This window comes from Eublepharis macularius, chromosome 2, assembly GCF_028583425.1.
Source record: "Eublepharis macularius isolate TG4126 chromosome 2, MPM_Emac_v1.0, whole genome shotgun sequence".
NCBI classification, from domain to species: domain Eukaryota; kingdom Metazoa; phylum Chordata; class Lepidosauria; order Squamata; family Eublepharidae; genus Eublepharis; species Eublepharis macularius.
Window position 1 is genome coordinate 133,289,298 of NC_072791.1, and position 27,909 is coordinate 133,317,206.

Below are 27,909 nucleotides of genomic sequence, written 5' to 3' on the forward strand. Positions count from 1 at the left end.
CGTGAACATGTGGATGACCCTTCCTCCTCCAAGCTAATGCCTACTCCTGCAATGGCTTCCCACAATGGCTTCTTGCCACTGTGCCATTTGGCCCAGTATCTTCTGTATGATTTCTTTTTGTGTTGTTGCCCATTGCCATAGTATCCAACAATCTGTTTATAGAGTGGGGAGATTTATTTTGTGAAAAGCTGTTGAAGACAGGAAGGGAGGCTTAGGAGTCTAGTCTAGAGTCCCCTGAGGATCTTTTCTTCTAACTTTGAGGGTCTTTCCTACTAGCTTCAAGGTGATGTGGCTCTGGCCAAAGCAGTGTCATGTTAGGATAATAAATAAGTGGACTATGCATCTTAGCTGGAAAAAAGTCTGGTGTTCTCTAGCCTTCTATATTTTTTGTGAAGATCTGAAGCTGCCTTACACTGTCAAGCCATTGTTAAGTATTATCTGGTGACTAGCAGGGACCCTCCATAGTTTTAGGCAGTGAAAAATCTTCCCTAGCAACTGCTATCTGATATTCTTTAACTGGAAATGCCAGGTATTGAACCTGAGACCTCCTATTATCAGATTTTATCCAACCCATCTTTTCAAGGAACTCAGGGTGAAATATAGAGTTCTATTTCCCCTTGTTATCCTTGTATCAGCCCTGTAACATAGGTTTAGGCTGAGAGAATGACTGGCCTAAAGTCACTCCAGGATTGCCAGGCCTCCTCCCAGCAACCTTCACTGCCTATATCAGCTCCGAGCACCAGCAGAGTGGGAAAAATGCTGACATCATAGACACTGGAATAACTTCTGGGAAAACCCACATGTGACATCATGTAGCTCTAAGAATCATCCAGAGTGACATGACATTACTTACAGATTTTCCCAGAAGTGACATCATGATGTGCTTGTACCATGGACCCCCCTATGTGCCTCCTCAAGTTCCCTCTGGTTGTCAGACACAGTCTAGCAACTCCAAGTCACCCAGTGATCTTCATGGTTGGGTGCAGATTTCAGCCTGGGTCTTCAGGGGGTAGGAATGCTGGAAACTGGTGTCACATGACACCATGCTTTTTACCATAGAGATTTGTGAAACTCTTAGATTATTCTGTGATGCAGTGACAATAATTCTGGAAACGCAACCAGAAGTAACACCATGGTATTGTCCAACTCCTGTCCACTCCCCCTCCCTAGTTTTGTTCCTACTGCTCCATCAAGCAGCAGCAGAATCCTGGAGTGCAGGGGCAGGAGGTTGCCTGCCATAGTGGACAACCTGGCTCATCTAGTCTTCCAGGTCCTAGCCCAGCACTCTGACCTTTACATTACACTGGGTCATTTTTATAAAGCTGATACTCTACCACTGATTCAACCTCCTGAGCTGCTTGGGAAATAATGCACAGTACAATCCTTAGCATGATTACTCAGAAGTAAGTCCTGGTGAATTCAGTGGGGCTATCCCCTGATGAATGTGCTTAGTCATGGCCTTCTAATTCTGCAGCATGACAAGAGTAACTTCACAGAAAGACTAAACGTTCCTTTATAAATTCCCTGTAATCGCAAAATTCCTTCTAACCAAGTTTCTTAAGTGAGGTGCAGACCTCAGCATTCCACCATAGACTCCTGCAATGATTTTCCCTTCAGGTAAAAAATGGAGGCAGGGCTTGGCCCAGTCTAGCCAGTGTACTGTACCTATGCTTAGGCTGGGCTTCACAAAAAGTAAATGTATATCTCAGAGTCGTCTGTGAGGGCACACTTTCACTTTGTGCAGGGTTCACCTTAGGAACAAAGGACCTACTGATATTGTTCTACATGGGGACCAACTTAAATCTAGAAATTCAAGCTCTGAAGCATAAATTCAAGCAGGAAAAGAAAGAATTACTTGTGGAATAAGATCTAATATATCAGAAAAGTAGTTTTAACGCTACAGTCCTCTTATCCCTTCTTATTTGAATAACAACATTAGTGCTTAAGCATATAATCAGGAAGAGCAGGTGAAATTCTCAAGATGGTGATGCACGTTCTTATTATTAAATATGAGAATCTCTAGTTCAGCCAAGGAAGTGGTGATTTTTTTCACTGACTTCAACAGTCTGAGGCTTATGAAGGTACTTCTCATATGTTCAGTTGCCACAGTTGTTCTGTGGTTCTGGCAACATCAAACTGGGAGAAAATAAGTCTATTTGGAAATGGAAGTATTCTGATATCACCTTTTTCTCAACACCCTAAAAATGTACTTAATTTTTTTGGCTTGCGATCATCACTGATTTCATGCACATCTCCAGAAGCATTACCATCTGGTCAGAGTGAAATGGACAGAGGTACAAAATTAGCCTGCCTTCTAGCATCTTCTCTTTACTGGGGAATTCTCTGAGCTTTCAGCTTTACAGTTAGAAATACTTGTGTAGGTGGAAGAGAGCATGCATGATGGAAAATCACTACTATATTATTGCTACAGTGATGGGACATCTGAACAACTCTGATATCCCTTGGATACCACACTCTAACTTACTGCCATTTACTAGAAGGCTGGAATGATGATGAGTATTGGGACCATGTGGGAATGTTGTTGAAGCAGTTTGTTTCAAAATATCCAGGAGAGCTACTAGTTTACAGGTTACTAGTGCAAATGTTTTGAGTTCTAGAACAAGACCAAGAGGACAGCTGAGGAAAGAGATGCAAAGCCTCCTTTTCTGTACAGCTTGGGTATAGTCATAATGTCTGTATGCACTAAAGGCCCAAGGATGGATCCTGCCGCTGTTGCTGCTGCTGTTGTGTGGGTGGACCTGTCTGTCTTGCTGGCATAATGATGATGTTGATTTCTCCTTTTTAAGTTACGCTGCTGCTGAAATACTGGAATTATTCATAATAAAACTATATTACTGGTCTAGCATAGGGGTTTGGCTTCATGATATTTTTGTTTAAATGCTCTGATTCCAGACGTGGCTAATTATTGATCTATTGCACTTATACTCTGCTTTTTCTGTAACATCCATGTAATTTAAGACTGCTGTTACAGTTTAAGATCAACCTCCCCACCTCACATTCAGAGAGACCAAGGGCTGCAGACATGCCCCTGAGCTGTCACAGACTTCCCTAAACATGCATTTATTATTCGTTTATTTATTTTATTTGACTTATATCCTGCCCTCCCCACGAATGGGCTCAGGGCAGCTCACATCATCATTAAAACACAATAAATTAATCGTCAACTTTAAAAACAGATTAAAAAACTTATATTAAAATACTCCAGCGCCATTATACATAGGCTACTTTGGATACTAATAAAAGACCTGCATAGGTCATAGCTGTGGGTAAAACGCATAGCCAAGGGCAGTCATAGAAGAGGTAGCAATCTTAGATAGGATAAGGGGGGACACCCACTGGTTCTCAACCAAAGGCCTGGTGGAACATTTCCATTTTTCAGGCCCTGCGGAACTGTAATAGGTCCTGCATGGCCTGGATCTCCAGTGGGAGAGTGTTCCAGTAGGCTGGAGCCAGGGCAGAAAAAGCCCTGGCCCTAGTGGAGGCCAGCCAGATGTCCCTTGGGCCGGGGACTACCAGGAGTAGTGCCCTGCAAGGGACGTAATGGGAGAGGCAGTCCTGCAGGTGTGCCGGAGGGCTTTAAACACCAAAGTTAACACCTTGAACCGGATCCGGAAATCCACTGGAAGCCAGTGCAGCTGGCACAGCACAGAATGGACATGTGCTTGGATTGGCGTTCCAGTAAGGATGCATGCCGCTGCATTCTGGACCAGCTGCAGCTTCCGGGTCAGGCCCAAGGGCAGCCCGTGTAGAGTGAGTTGCAGTAATCTAGCCTGGACGTGACCATTGAATGGATTACTGTGGCCAGATCCTGAGATGAGAGATAGGGTGCCAGTTTCCTGGCCTGTCGAACGTGAAAAAAGGAAGACCTGGCAACAATTGGGACCTGGGCCTCCTTTGATAGTGTGGTATCCAAAGTCACACCCAGACTTCTCACCATCAACGAAGGCTTCAGTTGTACCCCGCTGAGGGCTGGGAGCCAGGTCCCCAACCCCATTGCTCCACGACCCAGACACTGAACCTCCATCGTCAGGGGATTCAATTTCAGGCGAGTCTGACGTAACCATACCATCACAGCCTCAAGACCCTTGGCCAAGGAATCCAGAGCACAGTCAGACTGGTCATCCATCAACAGATAGAGCTGGGTGTCATCCGCATACTGGTGACATCCTAGCCCAAAATTGTGGACTACCTGGGCGAGGGGGTGCATATAGATGTTAAATGGCATTTCCCCCTGAGGGACGCTGCACACCAAGGAATGTCAGGTGGACATCTGCTTGCCTCCTTAGAAACTTACTCCAGTCCTTCTCCTCTTGTCCACATTTTTTTTCTTCTTCTCTGAGGCTGCCTTAGAGCGGGACCACAAGTGACGCCTGACACAGGTTGGACACTAGTCAGCTTCCCTCTAGTTTTGATGGGAAATGTAGGCATCCTGGTCTTGCAGCTTGACTCTCTGACTGCTGTCCAATGGAGTTTTCAACTGTCACTTGTCCAACATTCCGCCAAGCTGCCTACATTTCCCATCAAAACTTGAGGGAAGCTGACAAGTGTCCAACCTGTGTCAGGCGTCACTTGTGGTCCCGCTCTTAGTTTCAGTGAACTCTTCTGCCTAGTTCTGGGATTGAGAAAACAATGGGAAGAATATTAAAGGCTATGGGTTAGACCCCTCATTACACACTAACAAGCAGCATCAAACTTTAGCTCAGAAATTGATGAGAATGAAGAGGACTCTCCACAGATGGTAGCCTTGAACTGACTCGCCTCAGTCAGCAGCTATATGATCTTTCACAGCTTCCTGTACATCTAGGCAACCTTTTGATGAAATCCCATTTTTCACATGGATAAACTAAAAAAAAAAAGTTCACATGCCTGGTATGTGAACAAGAACAGGAGTCCTACTGAGGACAGGAAGATGCAGAGGAAACAACAGACATATCCTGTATTGTGAAACACTTTATGATCCAGTGGGCAATGCCTTTTGTGTGCCTGTTGCCAAATTAGACATAAAACTTGATGACATTTTAAAATGTATTTTTGTCTTCAACTCTAGCATTATTTCAGCAGAGCACATTGACAACTATGAGAGAGTAAGAGAGAGAGAACACTTTTAATTCTTCTGCATTCTTTATATGGGCAGAGGTTGAGTACATTGTGATGGGATGGGGCTTTAAAGATATTCTGGAGAAGTTCTGCAAAAGAATCTCCCTTCAAGGATCATCATCAGATTGAATTAACAGCTATGTCATACACTCATGATAGTCAATGGCAAAACTGTTTTCTTGACTGTCCCTCTTCAAGCTCCAGGTGCAAGTTGAATGTTTGAATGTTCGCTCCCCCCCCCCCCCAACACACACGTCAGGCGTAATGATATATTGCTTTTAACTTTGACAATCTAATTTTGGATGTGTCAGGACAGGAGATTAATTTTTTTTAGATAGTGAAGAGTTCAAGCATGCAATCTTCTACCTGCAGTCTGAAAAGATATAGTCCTAAAAAACCACTAACGAGGGATTCCTGCTCATTTAACAAGGCGTTGAAAGTACCTCAAACTAAAAATGGTATAAGAGCCACTAGATTTAATTCGTAAATGGCCTGGATCCAGAAAAGTTGGATTGAACACTGGAGGCTCGTTTGCAAATTCTACGGGTACAATTGCTAGTTGGCTACGAGCCGGGTTTGATTCCCCACTCCTCCACTTAAAGCCAGCTGGGTGACCTTGGGTCAGTCACAGCTTCTAGGAGCTCTCTCAGCCTCACCCACCTCACAGGGTGTTTTGTTATGGGGATAATAATGACATACATTGTAAACCGCTTTGAGTGGGCATTAAGTTGTCCAGAAGGGCGATATATAAATTGAATGTTGTTGTTGTTAATAATAATAGTGACTTCTCAGTGGTGGCTCCCCCTTTAAAGAACTTTCTGAGAGAACCTCACTAGTCCCGCATCTTGGCATTGATAAGGGCAATAATACAGCAGGGAACAAACAGCAAATAGTGTAAAAATATTTCACTTCCTAATACCAGCATGGAATTTTAAGGCATAGTTGGATAGCACTTTTACTTTGAAAATCAGCTAGGAGATGTTCTCAGAAATGAATAGGTCATCTATGATGACATCATCAAAATGACCACCACATTACTTTCTTTATTTTTAAATATCTCATGAACTAATTGATGCAAAGTCTCGTTTGATGGGTAACAGAATACTTTAAAAAATACACCTCAGATTAGATGGGGCTTTCTAAAATGTATGTTACAAAAAACAGTATCTAAGATGAAAATTGGCACACTGTCTACCTGTGTGGGCATTAGCACACTGTCTATCTGTGTGGGCATTAAATAGATGCAATATTTCTAGAGGAACAGTTGTAGCTCAATGCCAAGTAAGTAAGAAAGAAATGTGAAATTATGTCATGTAAATATGTTGCAACATAGAGAAATGACAGAACTCTGTTATCCTTCCTGAGACCTCAAAGTAGAATTTTTGAGTGCTATATATGGAAAACTATCAGAAAGATTACATTCTGATTGATTTTGCTGATTTTCAAAGCAAAAGTGGTATCCAACTATGCCCTAAAATTTTGTGCTGGTATCAGGAAGTGAAATTTTTGTATGCTTGTTCCATAGACTATGAAACATTCTTATTCATCTGTTATTTTAAAAGCTATTGATTTCTACTTTCTTAAACTGTTTCTTGCTGGTTTGTTTGAATTTTTATTTCATTATTGATATTATTGTTACTGTTTCAGTTTTGTTGACAGCTGCTTGATGATGTTTCAAAGTGACAGGTACCTTGAAATAACAAACAAACAAACAAAAAATAAAACTGTTAAATGAGAAAATGAACTCTTTTTATGATTTTAATCACATGTGCCACTCTGGCTTCTAACCCTGTTGAGTAGAATGTGTGTATGTATGTGAGCGTGAGCGTGTGCATATGACTTGAGGCAAAAAAGGAACAGCTAAATTTACTAACTAGAGAAGTGAAATTCTGGGTCACAGGCCTGAATCACAAGCATGCCCTCGCATCCTCTCCACTTCCTTTTGTTTCCATCACAGAGCAGTTAGAAGTTGCTCAAACAATTCTATGTAGTGGTGCAAGGAGAGAAGAGATTCTTGACTTTTCTCCCTGCTAAGCCTCTAGAGATTTGTGTGCCTGTCTCCAATGGAACTACTCCCCAGCTTGCCTCGGGCTTTGTGCCTGTAATCCTGGTAATACTAACAGTGCTTATCTGTAGGATTTACACCTTGTTGTCTAGGCACTTGGTAAATTCACAATCAAAGTCTACCTATCAGTTATTGGGCTGCCTGGTCTGCCTGCTGGAATCCTCATATATCTCTATGCTGCTCTAAATAATCCACTTAAACTGGAATTGCTGTTGCTACATGGCCTTGGGAAAGCGAATAATTTAAACAGTGATCCAGAGGAGTTAGCCGTGTTAGTCTGTAGTAGCAAAATAGAAAAGAGTCCGGTAGCACCTTTAAGACTAACTAACTTTACTGTAGCTTAAGCTTTCGAGAATCACAGTTCTCTTCATCTGATGCATCTGACAAAGAGAACTGTGATTCTCGACAGCTTATGCTACAGTAAAGTTGGTTAGTCTTAAAGGTGCTACTGGACTCTTTTCTAATTTAAACAGTGACAGTGCAATCTTGAAGGGTGGTGGTGGTGCAGAACCAGATAGGGTGCTGGCCAGCCACTATATTATTATTACTCAAATGCTATTATTATTACTATGCTGACAAAGCTCAGGGATACACAGCACCATAGCTGGCTGTTGGTGTGGTTACATTGTGGGCCAGTGATGGTCCAATCTGCAGCACTGTGAAAGGAAGGGGCAGACATCCTTCTTCTCACTCTTCTCCTCCTGGTTTTATTACAGGGACCATCTGTCTCCTTCTCCCTCCATCTTGAAACCATGGATGCAGGACTTGTCTTAGCATCCATGCTCATCCTTAGACTAGACAGGTAGATAGAATCTATCTCTCCTCCTTTCCTATCAGAGTATGGAGTTCCTAAAAGAAAGGAAAAAAGAGTTCTTTCTAAATATAAACAAGTGTATGCTTTGCTATTTTCTCTCCTGCACATACACTAGCCAGCAGAACCAGCTCGCAACCACCTATAATCACACTTCCACTGTTAAATGATAGACTCTGCTAATGGCCGAAATGTGGAATCCTTTAATTAGGTTTTTGGGGCTAACATATGATTTATTTATCAATTACCATCCAAGCTAGTTACAATGTCAGTACACTATCAGTATCATTATTTCCTGCCATAAATTCTGGCACCAAGGTGGTAATGGAAGGATTAGGCAGGAATAGAACTTGGTGGACTCTCATGAAAACAGAACCAATAGCAAACCATCCTGCTTGCTCCTTTGACTGGCAGTGAAATGATTGGTTGGCATGAATCTACAACTGGGTTCTGTTTTCTAGAATGGGATGAAGATGCTGCACAGGTAAAGGAGTAGGTACAAGATAGGCAAAGCCACTGCGGCAAATAAGCCACATAACTTTGCCACTTCCCAGCCTGTTCATATAGCCGCTTAAGTACACGTAGTGATAGAATTTATAATTTAGATCTTTTCCTTTATATTTAATAGCGTTGGGGAACTGGTAGTTTCAAAAGCAACTTGGGAAATGACTGTTATGGGTCGCTACACAAGGCAGCCAGTGGCAAACCACCTCTGCTCATCTTTTGTCTTGAAAACCTTATGGGGACACCATAAATTGGCTGCAACTTGACGGCACTTTCTACCACCACATATACTTAAACAAAACCAGCTTTCAAGAAAAAAAACACCTGGCAAGTTTAAATTCTTGCTTCTCTCTCTCTCACACACACACATACCCACACACTGTCTGGCCTATGGAGAGGAAAGAAATCAGCTGGCAGCAACCCTAACTGCACAGGAGAATAAAACTCTGACCAAAGATATTCACATGTTGTCAATGAACCCCCCCAGTATTGACTGGAAGTATTCCCTCAACAATTACAATTGGTATTACCTGAGGGTCAAGCAACATAGTGCTTATTGTGTATTTTGCACACATTCACACTCAAACTTAGCCATCCTCTGATGTAAAATAATTCAGACAAAATACATATTGCTCTAGGTAACTCCAATCTGTGGGCCAAGCTACAAGTGACGAATGACACTTGAACAGCAAGTGTATTTCTCCCTGTTGACTTGCCCTCCACTCAATCCACTTGCTGTTCAAGTGTCATTCGTCATGTGTAGCTTGGCCCTGAGTTTAATTCTCAAGCAATATTCTCTACTTTTCTACAGACTGAATATTAAGCATTTGAAAATCCTGCTCTTTAAGGAATATAGGAGGGAGATGGGAAAATGATGTATCTTATCACCTTACCAATGTGAAATCTGCAGAACTGTGAAAGCATTAATGCCGTATGCTTGTCTGTATGTGTCTTCGTTTAAATAAAACCCACAAAAACAAAACTATTAGCTCCAAAGCCAGCCCTGACAGTTACATAATGCATTTGTTGAACTAATACAATTGTTCGCTGCACATTTCTCTTCCTTCCGTACTCATCCGCACAGATCATCAGACAGGAAATGGCAAAGACTCATCAAAAGATAGATAGCTTGAGCACAGTCCATTTATATCCTGATATTCAGGGTTACAAAAACCGCACATCCTTTTAGAGATCAATTGGAAAAACACAAGTAGAGTTATTATCATCCGTCTCGAGATGAGTTGTATTTCCTGAGCCCAGATTTTATTGCTCAGTCTTACAGTGCCACCTAAGAACACTTTCCTGGAAATAAACTCCACGGAATAGACCTGCTTAGGAAGGATTGCTCTCTTGGAGGCCTAGAGCAAACACTCAATCAATTCACAGACGGAATTTATTCCAGATTATTTACAGTTGAATAAAAGGCTATTTTAAAACATACAGATGTATGTACATATGTTAAAACATCCTCAAAAATATTTCACAAGAGTAACACTTTTATTACAACGTACTTAAACTGGAATAAATACTACTTCTTTGTTTTGTTGTCACAGATGCAACATATTATGTCCCAAGTGCATTCTCAAGCCACTATATGTGATCTTGACAGAATTTTGAACAGCCTGCGGAAAAATGTCATGTTTTTAAACAGAGGCTTAATGTGCGGAAATGGGCAGGTGAAATTTTTCATGGCATTGTGGAAAATGATACCACCTGGTAAACAGCATCCTGTTAAGCATTCATTGAAGGGTCAGGGCATTTCCCCCCCTCAGGCTGTTGTGAACTCAGATCTTAATAATACCTAAACATACATTTCTTCACAAAATCTCTATTTAAAGAACAAGTTTTCAGTGCTTGTTTATGGGAAATTTCTCTGTTGTTGATTAATTCAAGCTATTAATTATAGTTTTAACCTACCTTGCCTCCATTAGGTACAGGGCAACATACATGCTTCTCCCTACCTCCATTTTCTCCTCACAACAGCCCTGTGAAGTTAGGCTGAGGTCCAAACTACACATTACATATACCATGAGATCACCATGGGGACTTGCAGCACTATGGCACCTGCAAGTTCCCTACGGGAACTTAATCTGGAAGTGTCAAAGGGTCTGATTCAGATAGGGACTATGATGTGGGGGGAGGAGGGGCTCCTGCCTTCCCCTTGCACTATTTCCTGACCTAAAGTAGCTCTGGAGGCATTGTTTGCTCCATTGGAAGGTTGCATATGTACCGAATGCCTCCATGTGCAGTACTTCTCATGCCCCCCCCCCCCGGGGCATTTTAGGTCAGGAAAATAGCAGAAGCCCTTCCTCCCCTGTACTGTGGTTGTGATCAGAATTACCCCCCCGGTGGTGCTTTTGGGTTGAGTTGCAACTAGGAACTTGCCGTTGGTGTCTTGCCGCAAGTCCCTGTGGTGATCACCCTGTGGTGATCATCATATCATATAAGTAACTTGTAGTTTGGCCCAGTGAGAGAGCAGCAGGTCCATGGTCACATAGTGGGATCAATGGCACACAGAACCTGGGTCTCTCCAGTGCTACTTTGACAGGGAAATCTCTATACTACACTCTCTCTTGGTTCTCACTACTAATAACCAATTGAACTAACTGCCACTGAACAAGGGGAAAATCCTGCCCCTTTAATAGAAGTTTAATGAGTGGAAATTGGCAGCTGAAACGTTTCATTGGATGAAATATCACCTGATATTGCTTGCAGATTAAACTGATATGAAAGGGACAGCTAGAGGCATCAGTTTAAAAGTTGGCAAAAGTTGGTAAGTAACATGGATGAAAATTATCTTCTAGGAGTATGCACTTCAAAAATATTGTTTTAATTCTGTATCAGAAAGTCAGGAAGGCCATGACTATCATTTTTATTAAATATTGGGAATATTATTATTATTCAGGAAAGTTGTATCTGGAAAAAATTCTGCTAATTTAATGAAATCACACCAATTCTCAGTTCACAAAGGAAATAAAAACAATGCTTTCTGAAGGCAGCAGAAGCAGGGAGGGAGGGAGGAAAAGAGAGGAGTCATGCCCTGGCGTGTATCAGTCCTTTAGTTTTTAAAGGGCTACTGTGTCAAAGGGTGCTAGGCCTGGCCTACAGAGTACACAGACCAGGCTACTAAAGCACTTAACATGGGTGTACCAGGGGTTGCCAAGAATTTGTTAGATTGTAGATTCCAGCTGCAGCAGAATTTTATCCCATCCCTATAGAGTGTCCTCCTTGCACCCGAGTAGAGTTTCCATTACTCCGCCGGGGGCAGGGGATCCCCCACTCCCACCCTCTATCCCCCACCCCCACTTACCTAGCCAGCAGGGGAGGCAGCAGCCTCCCAGGGCACACTTCCGGGGTGTGTGTGATGTTCTCCCACATGCCCAAATCAGGCCCAAAACAGGCTGACTTGGGCCTGTTCCAAACTGATTTGGGCCCAGGATGGGCTGATTCAGGCACAAATTAGCCTGGATTGGGCTGCTGTAGAGTGTGAGAGCAGTCCTATGCTCTGCAGTGGCTTGTTTCTGGCTGATTCTGTCCCAAAATGGGCCAATTTGGGCCAGATCGGGCCACTATGGAGTGCAGGAGCACCCCACGCTCCACAGTGGCCCATTCTAGGCTGATTTGGGCCTGATCCGGGCAGATTTAGGCCTGAAATGGGCCAATTCAGGTCCAAATTAGCCTGGATCAGGCTGCTGCAGAGCACGGGAGCACTCCCACATGCCGCAGTAGCCCGATCTGGGCCCAATCTGGGTTGGTTTGGGCCTGATTCACTCTCCCCCAGCAGAGTGTGGGAGTGCTCCCGGGGTGGTTGCAGCCTGCCCAATGACATCACTTCCCAGAAGTAACATCATCACATGGGCCCAGGAGTACACATATGCACACTTTGCCAGGGCCGGATCTAGGGTTGCCAGCGCCCAGGGCAACCCTAGCCTGACCCCTTGCACGTGCAGAGCATGCGTGCTCCTGTCGCTGCATGATGATGTCGTTTTGGTGACGTCATTATGCAGGGAGGAGTGGTGGAGGCAGCATGCGGGGCTGGGAAGTTGCCTGCGCCATTCGCCTCCATGCAGGACAGGGGGCAGCTGGTTGCCCCCTGACCTGCAGGGCAGGCAAAAGGCAACATGGCCACCTGTGCCATTCTCCCCTGTCCTGCGGGGCAGGTGAATGGTGCGAGCGGCCTCGCAGCCCCCTGCACTGCCTTTCGCCTGCCCCACAGGACAGGCTGGCTTGCTGCGGGGCAGGTGAAAGGCAGTGCGGGGGGCTGCTCCCGGCAGCTGGAAGCTGCTCCCGGTACCCCCTCCCTGGCGGTGCCAGGGACAGACTACCCCCCTGCCCCCCCTTGATCTGGCCCTGCGCTTTGCACATGTGTGACGGGCACCAAAGCAGGTAGGAGCCAGGGCCCCCACCTTCCACTGGGAGAACAGGGGATCTGGCAACCATACACCTGAGCATGTCAATGAATATGGAAATACACATATAGATGTGCATCTGTATAATATACTAGCTGATAAGATATGCAGGAAAAAACACAAAAGCAAATTGACTTCAACAAATCATTTGAGAACAACTTTACTTGGGGAAGACTTCTGCAAAAATATGGCCTGACATAATTTTATATTATGAGCCGCTATGTAGTGTTTGGAGGAACATTATAGCAACAAGGGGGATGGTTCTCTAAATCATGTTTGAATAAAAACTACATTAAACCATTTTAATAAATATCAAGTATTAATTGTCTTTTAGTTTATCTCACACAAATTTTAAAACCAGCACTTACGTACTTTAAAATATCAACAGGTAACGCAGAACATGGCATATTTTGATCACAACAATCCTTAAGAAGAGAACAGCTGCAAAGTACACAGAAGAGGAGGCTGTGGGCGTGGCAACCATCAACAAAGCCCACTGTCAGATAGATTACATCAGAGCTCACCAGCTGCAGCTAGAGGTTAGCATAGAACAGATTTTTTCCCTTTTGGATACATTGATATTGATAGGAAAATCATCCTGATTTTTTTAAAATAAGAAACTATGAAAGAACAATAATTTCTATCTTGTTATTACTGAAATGGAAATCATCATTTGTTTTTAGAATTCCCAACATATGAAGTGGCAGCTGTCCATCTCCAACAAAAGCTGGATTCCTAAACACTAAGGAATGGTGATGCTTATTATATCCATCATTTTAAAAACTTCAGTTGCTGTATCTAGCAGATTAGGCTGCAGATAAAGGCACAAGAGCTCAGCTGGTAATTCTTAAAAAAAAAGAATTTATAACAATTAAATACTGATAGAAAATAGAACTGTCTGCATGGCAAATTAAACAAATAGGACCTCAAAATAACACAAAGATAGCTCTTATATAGAAAAAATTGAAATTATTTTTAAAAGCATAGTTGATATGTTAAAAAGGAACAACTATATTAGTACTGAAACAAATCAATTAAGCAATCAAAAAACAATAATTATAAAACAAACTTTTAACAAATATGATATACATAAATGCTAATATCTATGCAGGTGATAAGTATTGGTTAAGTAGGACAAACTTCTAATAGTAAGACAGCTAGGGTTGCCAGGCCCCCTCAATCTCCTGGTGGGGGACAGGGGCCTGGCACTTACCTTTGGGGAGAGGGGTCTCCTGCGCTCTGCAGCGCCCCCAATCTGGGCCAAAATGGGCTCGATCCTGGTGGCTGCGGCGCACAAGAGTGCGCGGCGGGGGAGCATGCAAGGAAGGTGCGTACCCCCTGCTGCTCAGGTAAGTGGAGGTGGGGTGTGGGGAGCAGGGGCGGGAGATCCTCCGCCCCCACCGGGGGTCTGGGATCCCCAAAGACTGCATCAAATTTGCATTCTTTACAAAATTAATTTTAACTATGTGATGGTCTGATCATTCCTTTCTAGTAAAACATCTCTCAATTCAAAGCCTAACTTTTAATTCCCAGCTGTTCAATCAGCCACTCTGTTCCACTGGGGCTCCAGTTCTGTTGCCAGCCACTTTTATTTATTTATTGTATTCAAATACAAGTGGGCTTCCTGCAGTTCTTACGAGTCTTCCCACCAGACAATGACCAGCCTCTAATCTACTTCTTTTCCATAAGAATGCTGCATCAGGGGTCTTCAGAGAAACTGGAATGCAGCCATGACTGGCGCAGTAAGAAACAAAATCTAGGCAGGTATGGCCTAGAGATACCTTAGAGATAAGAGAAAGTCAGATGAGAAGAACATCTGACTCCCATGTCTGTATCATACATCCGTCCTGTATGGAGCACTTTCACTCTTTCAGTTGAGAACCAGAAGTGTGGGGCTATTCGTAATTTTTTGTTTTCCATGTCTCTGTGCCAGCCCATTAAATTGCCATTAATCCTCTCACTCCTTCCCTTCATTCAGAACATTGACTGCAGAGCACATTGTAGGGTTTGCTTTTATTGAGAACATTTTTATGTATATAGGTGCCATCGGAAGTAGTATAGCAACAGGATGAGCAAAAAGAACAGCCATTATGTGCTTGGCAATTCTAGATCCCATCAAATTTGCAGCATTAGGAAAGTTCTCCTTGTGCCAAAACATACTAAAATATTCCATCAAAGGTCCTCTGGTTACTATAAAGGAATTAAAATGTAGAGGTGTTTGCTGAACTAAACAGGAAAAGAATGAGACGACTGTTTAGAACTTCTATAATAATTCATTATACCATGAGCTTTTTTACAAGGTGGATTCTGAACACAATGCATTAGACAGGAGGACTTCAAGTAGGGATGCAGTTTCAAGTTCCATTGAGGGTGAAAGTCTCAAAAGGGGTAATCTGCTGTTGTGCATTCAATATCTGCTTAATCTGCAGAAATGAACAGGTGAAGCTTTTTATGGCATGGAAATTAGTACTATCCCCTGCAATTGTCACAGATCCAGCTATTGCTACAGGTGAAATATCAGGTAGCAATTCAAAAGCTGACAACCTTATCCACATTTCAATGTTACTGAAACAAAACTCTCTTTAAGCCACCTGTGTTAAAATGTCTTTAGTTGTACTCAGTTGGACTGAGGGAGTTTGTATAGGGACTAGAGATGGGCACGAACTGGAAAAAAACCGAATCATGCGGTTCATGGCTCGTCGCATTTCAATAACCATGAACTTTCACGAACCTGCCCCGGTTCGCAAACCAGTTAGTTTGGGTCATGAAACGTCACATCCAGGTCACCTAGGTCAGCAAATCGTCACTTCTGGGTCAGCGGAAGGTCACAGAAGGTTGTCTGCAGTGACGAACCAAAAAACGAACCAAATGAACCAGCCTAAAGTTCATCATGAACTTTGGTTTGTATTTCGGCTTGTGCCCATCTCTAATAGGGACATAACCAATTGCCATCCTAAGCAGAATGACAACGTTCTAAGCTCATTGACTTCAATGGTCTTAGAAGGGTGTAACTCTGCTTAGGATTGTTGTGTTAGTGTTAGACAATTCAGAGAATACAATGTCGAATAACTGAAGATAGGTGGAGCATCTGACTCCTGATGAAGATGATGACTCAGTCATATGGAAGTCAAGTGCATATGAATCCCTCCCCAATCAAGACCACATTTCACACTGGAGAGGCCTTCTATGTGGGGGAGGGAGCATGAGTTGATGCTGCAGCAACTTTCCAGCTAAATAAATGAAGAAGGTAAAGATGAATAGAGTACTTAGGGGGGCATCACCATAGGTGCAGCTCAGCTAAATGTAAAGTGGCACGAAAAGTCTGAAAATATGTTTACCATAACAATTTGATTCAGTTTCAGATTTCTTTAGCTATCAGAGCTTTGTCGGGGTCTATGAAGGGGCAACGAAATTTCATAGCACCTGCACACACACAAAAAAGTTCTCAGAGATTTTCAAGGGAAGCTACGTCACCAAAGCTAGTTTCAATTGACTTTAAAATGTATAACATAAATATGCCATAGAATGTTGGGTGAGTACAGTTGCTACAAGCTTAGAGCCCCTGAGGAATTGTGGGAAGGTGACATAACTAGAAAATCCTACTTTTTAATTGGTTTGGCTTTGGGAAAGTACTTGTTGTCATGTTGAGGAGGACCAAAGAGCACTACCTGATGGCAGTGGCCAGCTCTGATGCTTCCTGGAGAATTCTGATTTAGCTACAGATAAACATTCTTTTGCAACTTCCTTAGAATGTCTTTAAAAACTTCAGTTAGTCCAAAACAATTTCTGGGAGATTGTTTAGGTCTAACCACCAGTTTTGATTGATTGACTGATTAGATTTGTAGTCCATTCTCCCCATGGATGTGTTCAGAGAAGATGACATCAAGGTTACATTTACATTAATTTTTTTACATTAAAACCATAATAAATAAACAGTTCAGTTATAAAAATGATTCTAGATGGCGGCCCATCCCGCCCCCTCAGCCCTAGTAAAATATTTCCATGGGATGGGAGGTGAAGAACAGCAGTGGTCCCACTGATGGAAAACTGGGGTGAGAGTTTCACTACCCCCCCTCCATCAGAAGACTAGCAGGAAGCTCACCCATAGCTCAGCCTCAACCATATGCCTGGCCTCAACCATACTGCACCAATCGTCATCCAATTCTACTAGCTAATAATTCATTCCCAGGTACAATTCAAAGTACTGGGTTTGACTTTTAAAATCCTAAATAATATGGGTAACAGAAAGGCCAATTTAAACCTACTTGGACACTGAATCATCTGGTGAGACCCTGGCTCTGCATGCCACCACTATTAGAGGTTTAAAGTGTGCCAATGTGTGGCAGGCCATTTTGACAGCAGCACAAAGATTGCATGTCACAAATGACACGACATTGTGCAGCTTTTAAAAGGACAAAATATCTTGTGTCCTGCCAAGTGTTTCATCCAGCTTAGACTGGCTGTGTTAGAAGTTTGATTTTAAATTGTTTCTGGAAGCTGGGGTTTCTTCTTTTTTATAACTATTCTTGCTGCTTTCTTAATTGTAAAGTTTAATGTTTAGTGGATTTTAGGTGTAGTTTTATTGTATACTGTGTTTTAATATTGGCTGGATGGTGACTTTCAGATTTTTGTAGGCCACCTTTTGGATACTATGGGCCAAAAGCATTTTACTAGGTAAATATTAAAGAGTATTATGTTGGAGACAAAGAACCTTTTAATAGGATGACTGGATGAGATTCTTGCACACAGTTCACTGCAGTATGAAAAATTTAATTTTTGGAATCCATATCTTGGCAAGGTTGAAATATTTGAATTTCATCAGAGTACAGCATGACAAAATCTTTGATAAACACCTGTCATCACTGCAAAAGATTTCCATTTTTCTTCTCATCTGACCACCAGAACTATGGTTGGACAACAATTTACTTTGCAGAGAGACATATTTATTTATTTTTAAAAATTATAGCCCCACCTTTTTGCCCTCATCAGGGCCTTCGAGGCAGCTAACAGATTAAAAACATGCATAAGAAAAACACATCTTAAAAACCATTAAAACCAAACAAAAACACTTCAGTCAAACAAAGCCACGCTAAACTATGCATGCAAAAATGAAAACAACAATTAAAACAGAGCGGGAAGAAGGGATCACTGAGGGAAGACAGATGAATTTTTAAAAGTCTTCACTAACTAGCGGAAGACAGCAACAGAAGGGGACAGACAAGTTTCCCTCAGGAGGGAGTTCCAGGTAGAGATGGGCACGAACAGGAAAAAAAACCACTAACATGATGTTTGTTTTTCATTGCCATCCACAAACAGGGACTCACGAACAACCATGAACATGGCCCTGTTCACGAATATGTTCATGGTTGGCTATTCATGGGGGCCAGCATGCTCTTTTCCAGCCATCATCCAAGTCAAGATCCCTACTGCACCACTCCCAGAAACCTGACCTGAGCAGGCACCAGGAAAGGTACCAATAATAAATAATAGCTTGGCCCCAGAGCCTGGCAACAGCTCCAGAACTTGAAGGGGTAGATCCCTATCCCAGGACACACAAAGAAAATTCAAGTTCCAATGCACTCTCTCAATCAAAGTGCCAACAGCGACTGTCTCTCTCCCTCTCCACTGTCTGCAAAGTCAGAGCTGGAAGCCCCCCTCCCCCCTGGTCTTTGCTCCCTTGTAACAAATTTGGAGCTCCACACTTGAAAGGAAGACCTGCCTATCAAGCTAATTTGGGCTTAGATTGGGGTTTCCAGGGCAACAGCAGGAGTTCAGACAATCCCTGCCTAAATTGCCAAGGGAATTGATTGCAGGTGCCAGACTGTCTGGCTTGACGAACAGCAACAAACAGCAACTAATGAGGCTTGCAACTTCCACCTATTCATTTAGAATGGGGCCTCATGAACAGCTTGTTCGCAAACAGCAGATAGGGCTGTTCATGGCTTTTTTTTGTTCGTATTGCTGTTCATGCCCATCTCTAGTTCCAGAGTTTGGATGCTAAGAGCAAGAAGGCCCTCTCTCAGGTTGCCACCTGCCTAATCTTAGAAGACGAGGGTACCTGAAGCAGGGCCTTGGAAGATGACCTTAGTGGTAAGGTAGGAAGTAGGGAAAGCATATGCTTTCTGAAAGCGTATCAACAGTAAGCCCCAAATTCTATGCCAGTAATTTTTGTCTTAGGGAGCTTTCAACCAGTTGGCTGCAGATCACATACTTGAGCTGATAACAAATTGTTCCTCAAAAATTGGTGGAGATATCACTAGAATGAGAACAAAAAGACAGAAGCTGATCTCCGATGACAATTAACTCATCACATGAAATTAAATTAGTACAGTTTTGTGATGCCATCAAGAATGCAACAACAAATTTATCCATCAAGTGCAAAGCTTAGTCCAAAGTACATAGATGAACAGAATGCCTAGCAGATCACTACATTAAATGAATACAATGAAGATCCATTTGATACACACAGAGGAAGGAAGAATCACAACAATATAATGTCCACGCTTAACATTCCCCCAAGTTAATTCATATTTAATTCAGATTTCCAACACCACTAATGAAAGTAAGTATAAGTCAATGTTGATGCACTGCTTGAAATAACAAACAAAATCCCTCCTTGATCCTATTTGCCAAGAAAATCTGATAACACTCAAGAGCATGGTAAGCGTACACAGAACATCTTTGTATTTATTTATTCATTTAGAAAAAATATGTGCTGCCTCTCCAGTGACCTGCTAAATGTGGTTAGTAAAAATAATACAATAAACGTTTTTGTAATCAATATTAGGCCTACTTTTCGCAATCAGTTTGCCCCACAAGAAACAATATGACGCAAAGAAACTTTTCAGCTATGAATTATTGGATATCATCCTGCCATAGTGTATGGAGATTTTTTTATATACTTGACGTTTCAACATTTGAGGGAATTTCTTGGGTTGACATGGGTCAAAACATTTGACAAAGAGGGTGGCACCACTGAGCTGACAATCCCTAGGCTTTCTGCACTACTGCCAGGTCAGTGGACTCAAATCATCTTATCCAACCACACAACACTTCTCTGGTTCCAAATTTCCTGTGTGAAACTTAGACTTGTAATGGGTATTGTTTCCTCTGAACACATTTGTAGTTGGTGGTAGATTGATGAACAGAGAGCGGCATGTTTCTGTTTTGACAGAACTCCTGGATCTCTTTTGTAGATGATGAAGAAGCTGATACGTAGATTGTTGACCCACATTCAGTATATGGTTCTGGTTTATAATTCTCAAGAGCTGTGGTTTTGATGGTTGGCACTGATGTGATAATTTTGGGCTTGCATTTCCCTCCAGCATTTTGACAAATGAATGTACTTGATTTCTGGTTTCAGGTTCAATCAGAAAAATACCAATGCTGTTTAACTCTTAATGAAATATACAAGAAAATGGAAGATATTATGTGTGTGCTATTTTATACCAGCTGTACGTACTCTGCTGTGGGTTTTAGATCTCTCTGCTACTTTAGTTGTTAAAGGCAAGCTATGTTCTCAGGAAATAAGTAAAAGAGTTCTTTTAGACCACATGAAATAAAGCTATAACAGTAATGTCAAGTAGAAGCAACTCAGTGGCATCCTTTTGTTCTGAATATAAAATCGCCATCTCTCCAAGTCTGTATCTTTTGTTCTGAACACAGAGGAAATGCAGCCGTAGGTATTGTTTGCTGCAATGAACTGTTTTCTTTCCTCTTTAACACTCAGCTATAGCAGTATCTCATCAACAACTTTGGTCCATCAGTGGTTACTCAGCAGGGAAAAAATTGATTTAACATGTTAACATGTTTGCTTTTTCTTAATTCTGCACTTCAAAAACAGCTGCTAGGACTGACACCTTAGTGGCCACCCCAATCTCAACACTGCCAATTGCCCAGCATTAGTGTAATTGGAGAGCTTTAACAGCCCCATTATCTCTCTTGCTAAAAGGGTGACAACAACTCAAGGCCTGTGAAGCAAACACTAGCAATGAGTGTAATGGGATGGAAACTGCAAACTGTTGCTTCTACAGTCTGATTTTTAAGACCTGTTGACTATGTGCATGGAAGATTTAATGTGCCCAGGCAGCAAAAAATTTGGTGAGGACAAACCTTGAGCCATTAGGAATAGTAAAGAGGCTATAAATGTGGAAGAGAGAGGAAGCCAAAGCTCCACTTCAACATACTCTTTTTCTTTTCTGAACTACCTTCAAAGATTCTCACTGTAATTTTGATTAGGTAAGTCTGTTTTCTCCATTGTCTCTTGGATTGTTGTGTAGTGCATAGAATGTGGGGTTTAAAGATGGGAGGTCAAAATCTTGTCGTTATGACCTGGTTTTATGCTCATTGGGTGGCATTGGGTAAGTCTTCCGAGTTAGCTTCGGAAACCACAAAGAAGCAAGTACCCCTGGATAAATGCACATTCACTTGGCCATGCTTCCTTTGTAAGCTCCTTTGTAAGAAATGAAAGACTTCAAAGCAGTTTCGTGCTGAAATGTACTGTAGAAATAATTAATGCTTCTAAGCAAAGTACAGATTTTCTCATATATATATATATAGCTGTGATACATAAGCGGGTACTAGATCAAATCAAGCCTGAGTTCTCCTTAGAAGCTAAAATGACAAGACTAAAGCTATCATACTGTGGTCACATTATAAGAAGACAAGATTCTCTGGAAAAGTCAATAGTGCTAGGAAAGGTGGAAGGCAGCAGGAAAAGAGGAAGACCTAAAACGAGATGACTTGACTCTATAACAAAAGCCACATCCTCCAGTTTGCAGGATCTGAGTAAGTCTGTTAAAGAGAGAACATTTTGGAGGTCTTTCATTCATAAGGTCGCCATAGGTCAGAGATGACTTGATGGCACATAACACACAGAGAGAGCAGAGTTTGCAGTGCCACACATACAGGGGACTTTTTCTGCTTTTAACTATGTGAATGGAAAGAACTTCATGTGCATATTTATCATGCCTTCCCATAGCTGTAAGGCTCAGCTTAGGACTGAAAAAATAGGTGCTGCCTATTTACAATTTGCCCGAAGGGTCCTACTGTAGGCAGGCAGGACTGAGGTTAAGGCTCACTCCTCACTAAGAGAATTACTTACTTCCCCATTAAATTATTTTTACAAATATTTTATATACTTTTTTTTTTAGTCTATTTTATATTGTCCTTCAGGACAGTGTACTCTTCTCCACTTTCCCCTCTTCCGAACAACTCTTTGAAATAGGGTAGATTGAGAGAGACTGGATAGCCTGAGGTCACCCAGTGAGTTTCAGGATAGAGTGGGGACTTGAACATGGGTCTCCCAGATTCTAGTCTGACACTGCATTACATGTGATTCTGATGTACATCTAACATTTTAGGTTGTAACCCAAAGCAAATTACTTGGAAGTGAGCCCCATTAAACGTTTCTCATGCATATTCATTTGGATACAACTAATATACTACAGGTACATTCAAGATCTGCTTCACATGTTATGTGAGGCCAAATGTGTATTTTTTATCCTGTGTAATGCTAGTCCAAGCCAATCTCAGCTTCTTAGGGTGTACCCATACTATATACACAGTTAAAGAAACAGGTCTGTCACATAGCCATGATCTGTGTTTAGGAGTACATGTGAGATGTTTTAAGTGTACTTCTTTTTTTAAAGAAACATGTAAAGCAGTCCCAAGCAAAAACAAGACCATTGGCTATTAGCATATTGCTTTTGAAACTGAAACTTTTTATAAGGGAGAGGATGATAGAGGAAGAACAGATCAGCCTTAAGTACTTACGATTCTGAGTGATGGAAGTCAAGCAGCTTCCTCTTCTCTCCACCTTAACCCCATTTCTTCACCTCACTTTCTCTTTCCAAGGTCTCGCCTACATCACCATGGCTTTCTGGATCAGATCTTTGCCTCTCCTGGTGCTGCTTGCTGTTTTGGCTCCTCCAGCTAGTCATGCTTTTCCCAGTCAGCGTCTGTGTGGCCCCCATCTAGTGGAAGCACTCTACCTTGTATGTGGAGAACGGGGCTTCTACTATGCCCCCAAAGCACGGCGGAGCATCGAAGAACCTCTAGGTAACTTTTCTGACTGCCTAAACAGCATAAATAAGAGATTTCTACATTGAGCTACAAACGCTTTAGGTAGAGAAACATGTTTTAGAAGGAAATCTCAGTATTTAGATCCATCATTGAGGCATTCCTAGTGCAACCCAGATACTGGAATCAAGGGCAAGTTTACGATCTAGAAGGGTTGCCACTTGCCAGCCTCCAGTTGGTGGCTGGAGATCTCCCGGAATTACAACTGATCTCTAACTGATAGAATTCAGTTTCCCTGGAGAGAGAGGCTGTTTTGGAGGGTGGACTCTATGGCATTATACCCTGCTGAGGTCCTTCCCCTCTCAAACCTCACCCACTCCAAGCTCCACCTCCAAAATTTCCAGGAATTTCCCAACATGGAGCTGGCAACCCTATGGTCTAGGGTACCTCACTTCCAACTTACACACCTTGGTATAAGCAAAGCTACTTATTTTAACAGATAAATAGAACTTGTAATGCTGGATATAGAACTGCACCCCTCCCCCAAAGGCTCAGAGTCTCAGGATGAAAGATGGCCTATCAAGCCAGGACCTTATTCATAGTTCCTTAAGAGTACAGGTCTCATATAACGTCTGGAGTTGTCCTGTAGCCACTGTCCTGGAATCGCTGACTTCTTGCAGAATATGAAATGCACTGCGGTTCTTTTTTTTTCATGTTTAACCATAGCTTTTATTTATCACGTACACAGAAAAAAATATTTCAAGGCATGACATACATAGTTCTACCAAGCTTATGAATAGGTGTTCCAATGCACTCATGAACCTTTTAATAAAGTTACCACTGACTAGACCTGTGAATCCTTTCCACCAATAGCAGCACTTTTCCAGTGCTTTCTCCTTGTTCTGCCTCAGGCTTCCTGGTTTCCCTGAGAGCCACGACTAGAGGTGTGTGCTTTGGGTTTCAAATTTGAGTAAAATACCCAAATCCAGTCCTATTTGGTAAGATTCGGTATTTCCGAAGCAATTTGGGTCACTTCGGAAAGCTTCAAGAGCAGCCGTGGCAGCATTGAATGGTAGCACTGCAGTTCCTGAGTTCCAGGCCATCAATGTGAACAGCAGATCTCAGGACCAGTTTCTTCCCAGGGAGTGAATTCAGTCAGCAGAGTAGGAGGGCCCACACCAGAAGTAGTCAGCTCCAATCCAAAAAGATAGTTTGGAGGCCAACCTCCTGGACAGGAAGTGAGTTCAGCAAAGAGAGGCCTGGAGAAAAGGCCTGCTCTGAAAGAAATGAGCTCAGCAGCAAAGTTCTGAATGAGAGGACAGTAGAACTTGCTTTTGTTGTAGCTCCTGCCTGCAGCGCCTTCAACTGAGTCCTTCCCAGCAATATCACAGTTGCTTGGACCATACATAATGGCTTTCAAAAGGTTTACCCTGCTCCCTCTTTCGTTTTTCAAAATAAACAGCCTTTATGCTCCACAGCCCACCAAGTTGACAGTGAACAAAGTAGCTACATATATACATACATTAGGGTTCCCAGGTTCCTGCCAGTGGCAGGCAAACTCCCTGGGATTTGCCCCCTCACCCACCAATCCCCCTGCAATTGGCAGTAGGGGACAAGCTCCTGGAGGTTGCCTGCCATTGGCAGGCACCTCAAGAATGCGCGACATCACTTCTGAAAGTGAGTCAACACATCAGCTCCGGGGCGTGCACATGCACAAAAGAGGACCTCATGCAGCACACAAGGTAAGTGCCAGGGACTCCACTCTCCTGACAGAACGTGAGGGGTACCTGGCAAACCTAATATACTTACACTCCTCCCAGCATGCAAATTAAGTGGTTGCTTTGCTCCACCCCACAGCCTACATTCCTAAAACTCTACACTAGGGAAACTGTTCCAACAGGTACCGACTACCGACAGCTGTCATTACTTACGTATTTCAATAAAAAGAAGGGCTAAAAAGATATTAAGCAAACTAGTCACCCGCTAACTAGTGAGATTAGCTTTTTCATTTTTGCCTAGTTTGCTGTCCTTATCTACAAGACTGAGTCACCTTGAAAATCATATAGAAGCACATACAGCTAGTTGCTACAAAGACCAGAGCTGGCCCTACCATTAGGTAGTAGATCTGGGTGACTGTCAACTGGCAGAATGTTAGCAAATATTTTATTCATTATTATATTTTTACATTTGGGTGATGGTGCCATTTTAATGTTCTGTGTCAATAGCCAAAATATGGGCCATGCTGTTCAAGGTAAAATGTTAACTGCCTATAAAATGTGCACCTTTTCTCTGCCTAGAATTTAAGAGGAAGATTCCTTTAGATGAAAGAGTCAAGGGACCCCCTTCCCACACTTTATCACAGCCATTCTTTGCCACTGCTTGCCACTTGCATCCTACTATGGCTCTGATGGTAGCAATGACTGGTCTACCAGCGCTATTCCTTCCTGTATGTCTTCAGCTTCTCTTCCTCATCACACCCATGGCCAGACTGGAAGGAAAGGCAGCAGTAAGGAGAAAATGTTGCCACCACCATGATCAAAATTAGGAGTTAAACAGTGAGTGGCAGCAGGAGGAGACATGGTGGGCCCATGATAATGGACGGATGGAAGAGCTGTGATGGGGAAGGGGGTTCATGACAGGGAATTGAAGGACCCACAGAAACCTAAAAGCAGCCCTGAAATAGATAACATCATATTTAAATGTTTGTTTGTTCATTTAACTCACTTTATATTGCTTTCTGAAAGATCGGAACTCCAAGTTTATATACCCTATATAAAGATGAATTAATCTGGGTGTTCTCTTTGTCTGGCAGCAAATGGGGTGGAAGCACTCTCATTCCAACCTCAGGAATTTCAGAAGAAGAGAGGAATTGTACAGCAATGTTGTGAAAACACCTGCTCTCTGTATGAGCTAGAGAGCTACTGCAACTAGAAGAGGAAACCTGAGGGGGAGGCGAGAAAAGCACTTTGCTATTGCACCTTCAAAGTCATTGAATAAAAATCCCATGAATCTACGTTGAGCATCTTTGCTAATTATAACCTTGGCGGGCTATTTCCCTAAGCCTGCCCACACTGACAGTGGGGCTGGTAGGGAGGAGTATAGGTGCTGCTGGCATAGATCATAGCTGGAATCCACTGTACCTATGCCGCTCCTCACCCAGGTAGCAAAAAGGAACACGGGCACAGCGGTGCTCCTCTTTGCCCTGTGTGCAGCGCAATAGTGAGGAGCAGCAGCACTTGCTTTGTCCTACAGACACAGATATAGTGTGGCAGTGAGGAGGAGCATGACATTCTCTATTCTCCTCTTCACTGGCCCCATCAGGCCCAGATTGATAAGGAAGAGTTCGGGCACAGCAGCACCTTGCTTCACCCTGATCCAGCTGAGGCATACTGTGGCTAGAGTGGAGAAGCATGGCAATGCCTACTTTTGCCCACTGTTTTGGGTAGAGTGTGGCTGGCAAGCAGTACAGCTGCACTCCTTTCTCTCCAGCTGGCTTTGAGCCCTCCATGTGGTGAGGGGTGTGTGGTGGAAGGAAGGATCATGGTGGCTAGGGCATGGTTTCAGGAGGGGGCCTCCTTGTCAACTCCTGCCTGTAATAGCCCCCCTGTTCATTTCAGTGGAGGGACCCCATTTGTATCTTGATCTTGTAAAGATCATGTCTGTTTACTAAAATGAATGGAGGTGTCTCTGTGTCCAAAAGGCACATATGAAAATCCAGATCTCAGCATCTGATGTTTAGCAAAGAACTATAAATCACTTCTAAGGAAAGAGAAAGGAAAGGAAGAAAGAAGTATGTCTGGAAACATCTGTGTTTTTCTAGGGATATAAATAGTTGACATTTCTATACAAGGGCTTTGCTCTTTGGTTTTCATAAACCATGATTTGAAAATGATTTTAAAAATCTTTTTCTAAAAGGGGGAAAGAAAAAGAAGATGGTGATATACAAGCAAATACTTTGTTTTTAATGCCATCCAAACAGCAAGAAGAGTTTTTCAGTTGTCGGTACTAAAACCTGGCTACCTTTTAGTGGAAGCTTGATCTCTTAAAAAAAAAAACACCTTGTAAACTTTCAAGTTTTCAAAGTGCTTTACCAATCCCAGCCTCACTGAAATGAATAGGTCTTGTATCACAGCAGACTGAGTTCCGAAATAGACCAAATGATTTTAATGTTAGGTAGATGTAGCCTTAGATAAGACATGCCCTAGATGTTGTTTTCCTAATTGTTCGCATTCTGTGCACCCGCTATATGGTAGGCTTTTAAGAACTACATACAATAGGTTCATGTATGGAAGCACTTTGAATAACCAACAATAAAAGAAGTAGCAGATATATGTTGGTGCAGTATTGTAGTTACAGCACCAGACTAGAGAGATTACAAATCCTCACTCAAATATGAAGTTCACTATGCAGAGTTGCCAACCTCATGGTAAAGTCTGCAATTCTCCTAGAATTACTATGTTCTCTTGAGTATAGAGATCATTTCCTGCAGAAACAATGGCTTCTATGAAATACCATTCATGTTGCCAGCTTTCTGCTGGCATCGCCATGAGCATTTGGGGGGCTTAGCCTGGAGAAGGGAGCATCACAGATATCATGATGGTACATCAGGATGAGCATCCACAAGTGATATCACTGGGTCCACGATAATCTAGGAGTTCTCCCAATCTCTATGGTATTGACCAAGCTCTGTGTTTGCTGAGCTGCCTCTGTGAGCTAGGAGCCAAAGTATGAGGTGAGTGAGATGCTGGTCAAGCCCAGTCCATTTATTTCTTTAAAATGTATAATCCATTCTCTCCTGTGTTAACAGTAGAATATAAAAAATTAGATATTAATGAAAGCTACTAGTTAAGCTAGCCCATGCAACTACACTGTCCAACAGAGACCATACAAAGCCATTAATCACTCAGTGTCTTTCATGGAGAAAAGTCATACCAGCCTTGCAAAAAGCAGATACACAGAATGCCTGCTCTCTGAACCTCCTC

General features: G+C 42.5%; 1 protein-coding gene across 1 annotated transcript; it reads left to right on the forward strand.

The window, feature by feature from the left end:
• The first annotated feature begins 21,080 nt into the window (after positions 1-21,080).
• INS (insulin) lies at positions 21,081-25,940 on the forward strand. Its single transcript, XM_054972037.1, has 3 exons — positions 21,081-21,145; positions 22,763-22,966; positions 25,740-25,940. Exons 2-3 carry the CDS (start codon positions 22,780-22,782, stop codon positions 25,856-25,858), a joined length of 306 nt encoding a protein of 101 aa, XP_054828012.1. The 5' UTR covers positions 21,081-21,145; positions 22,763-22,779; the 3' UTR covers positions 25,859-25,940.
• The last annotated feature ends 1,969 nt before the right edge of the window (positions 25,941-27,909 follow it).

Coding starts and splice junctions, on each gene's coding strand:
- INS (XM_054972037.1), top strand. CDS start 22,780: ATGGCTTTCTGGATCAGATCTTTGCCTCTCCTGGTGCTGCTTGCTGTT. Junction 22,967..25,739: donor GAGCATCGAAGAACCTCTAG/GTAACTTTTCTG, acceptor TTTGTCTGGCAG/CAAATGGGGTGGAAGCACTC.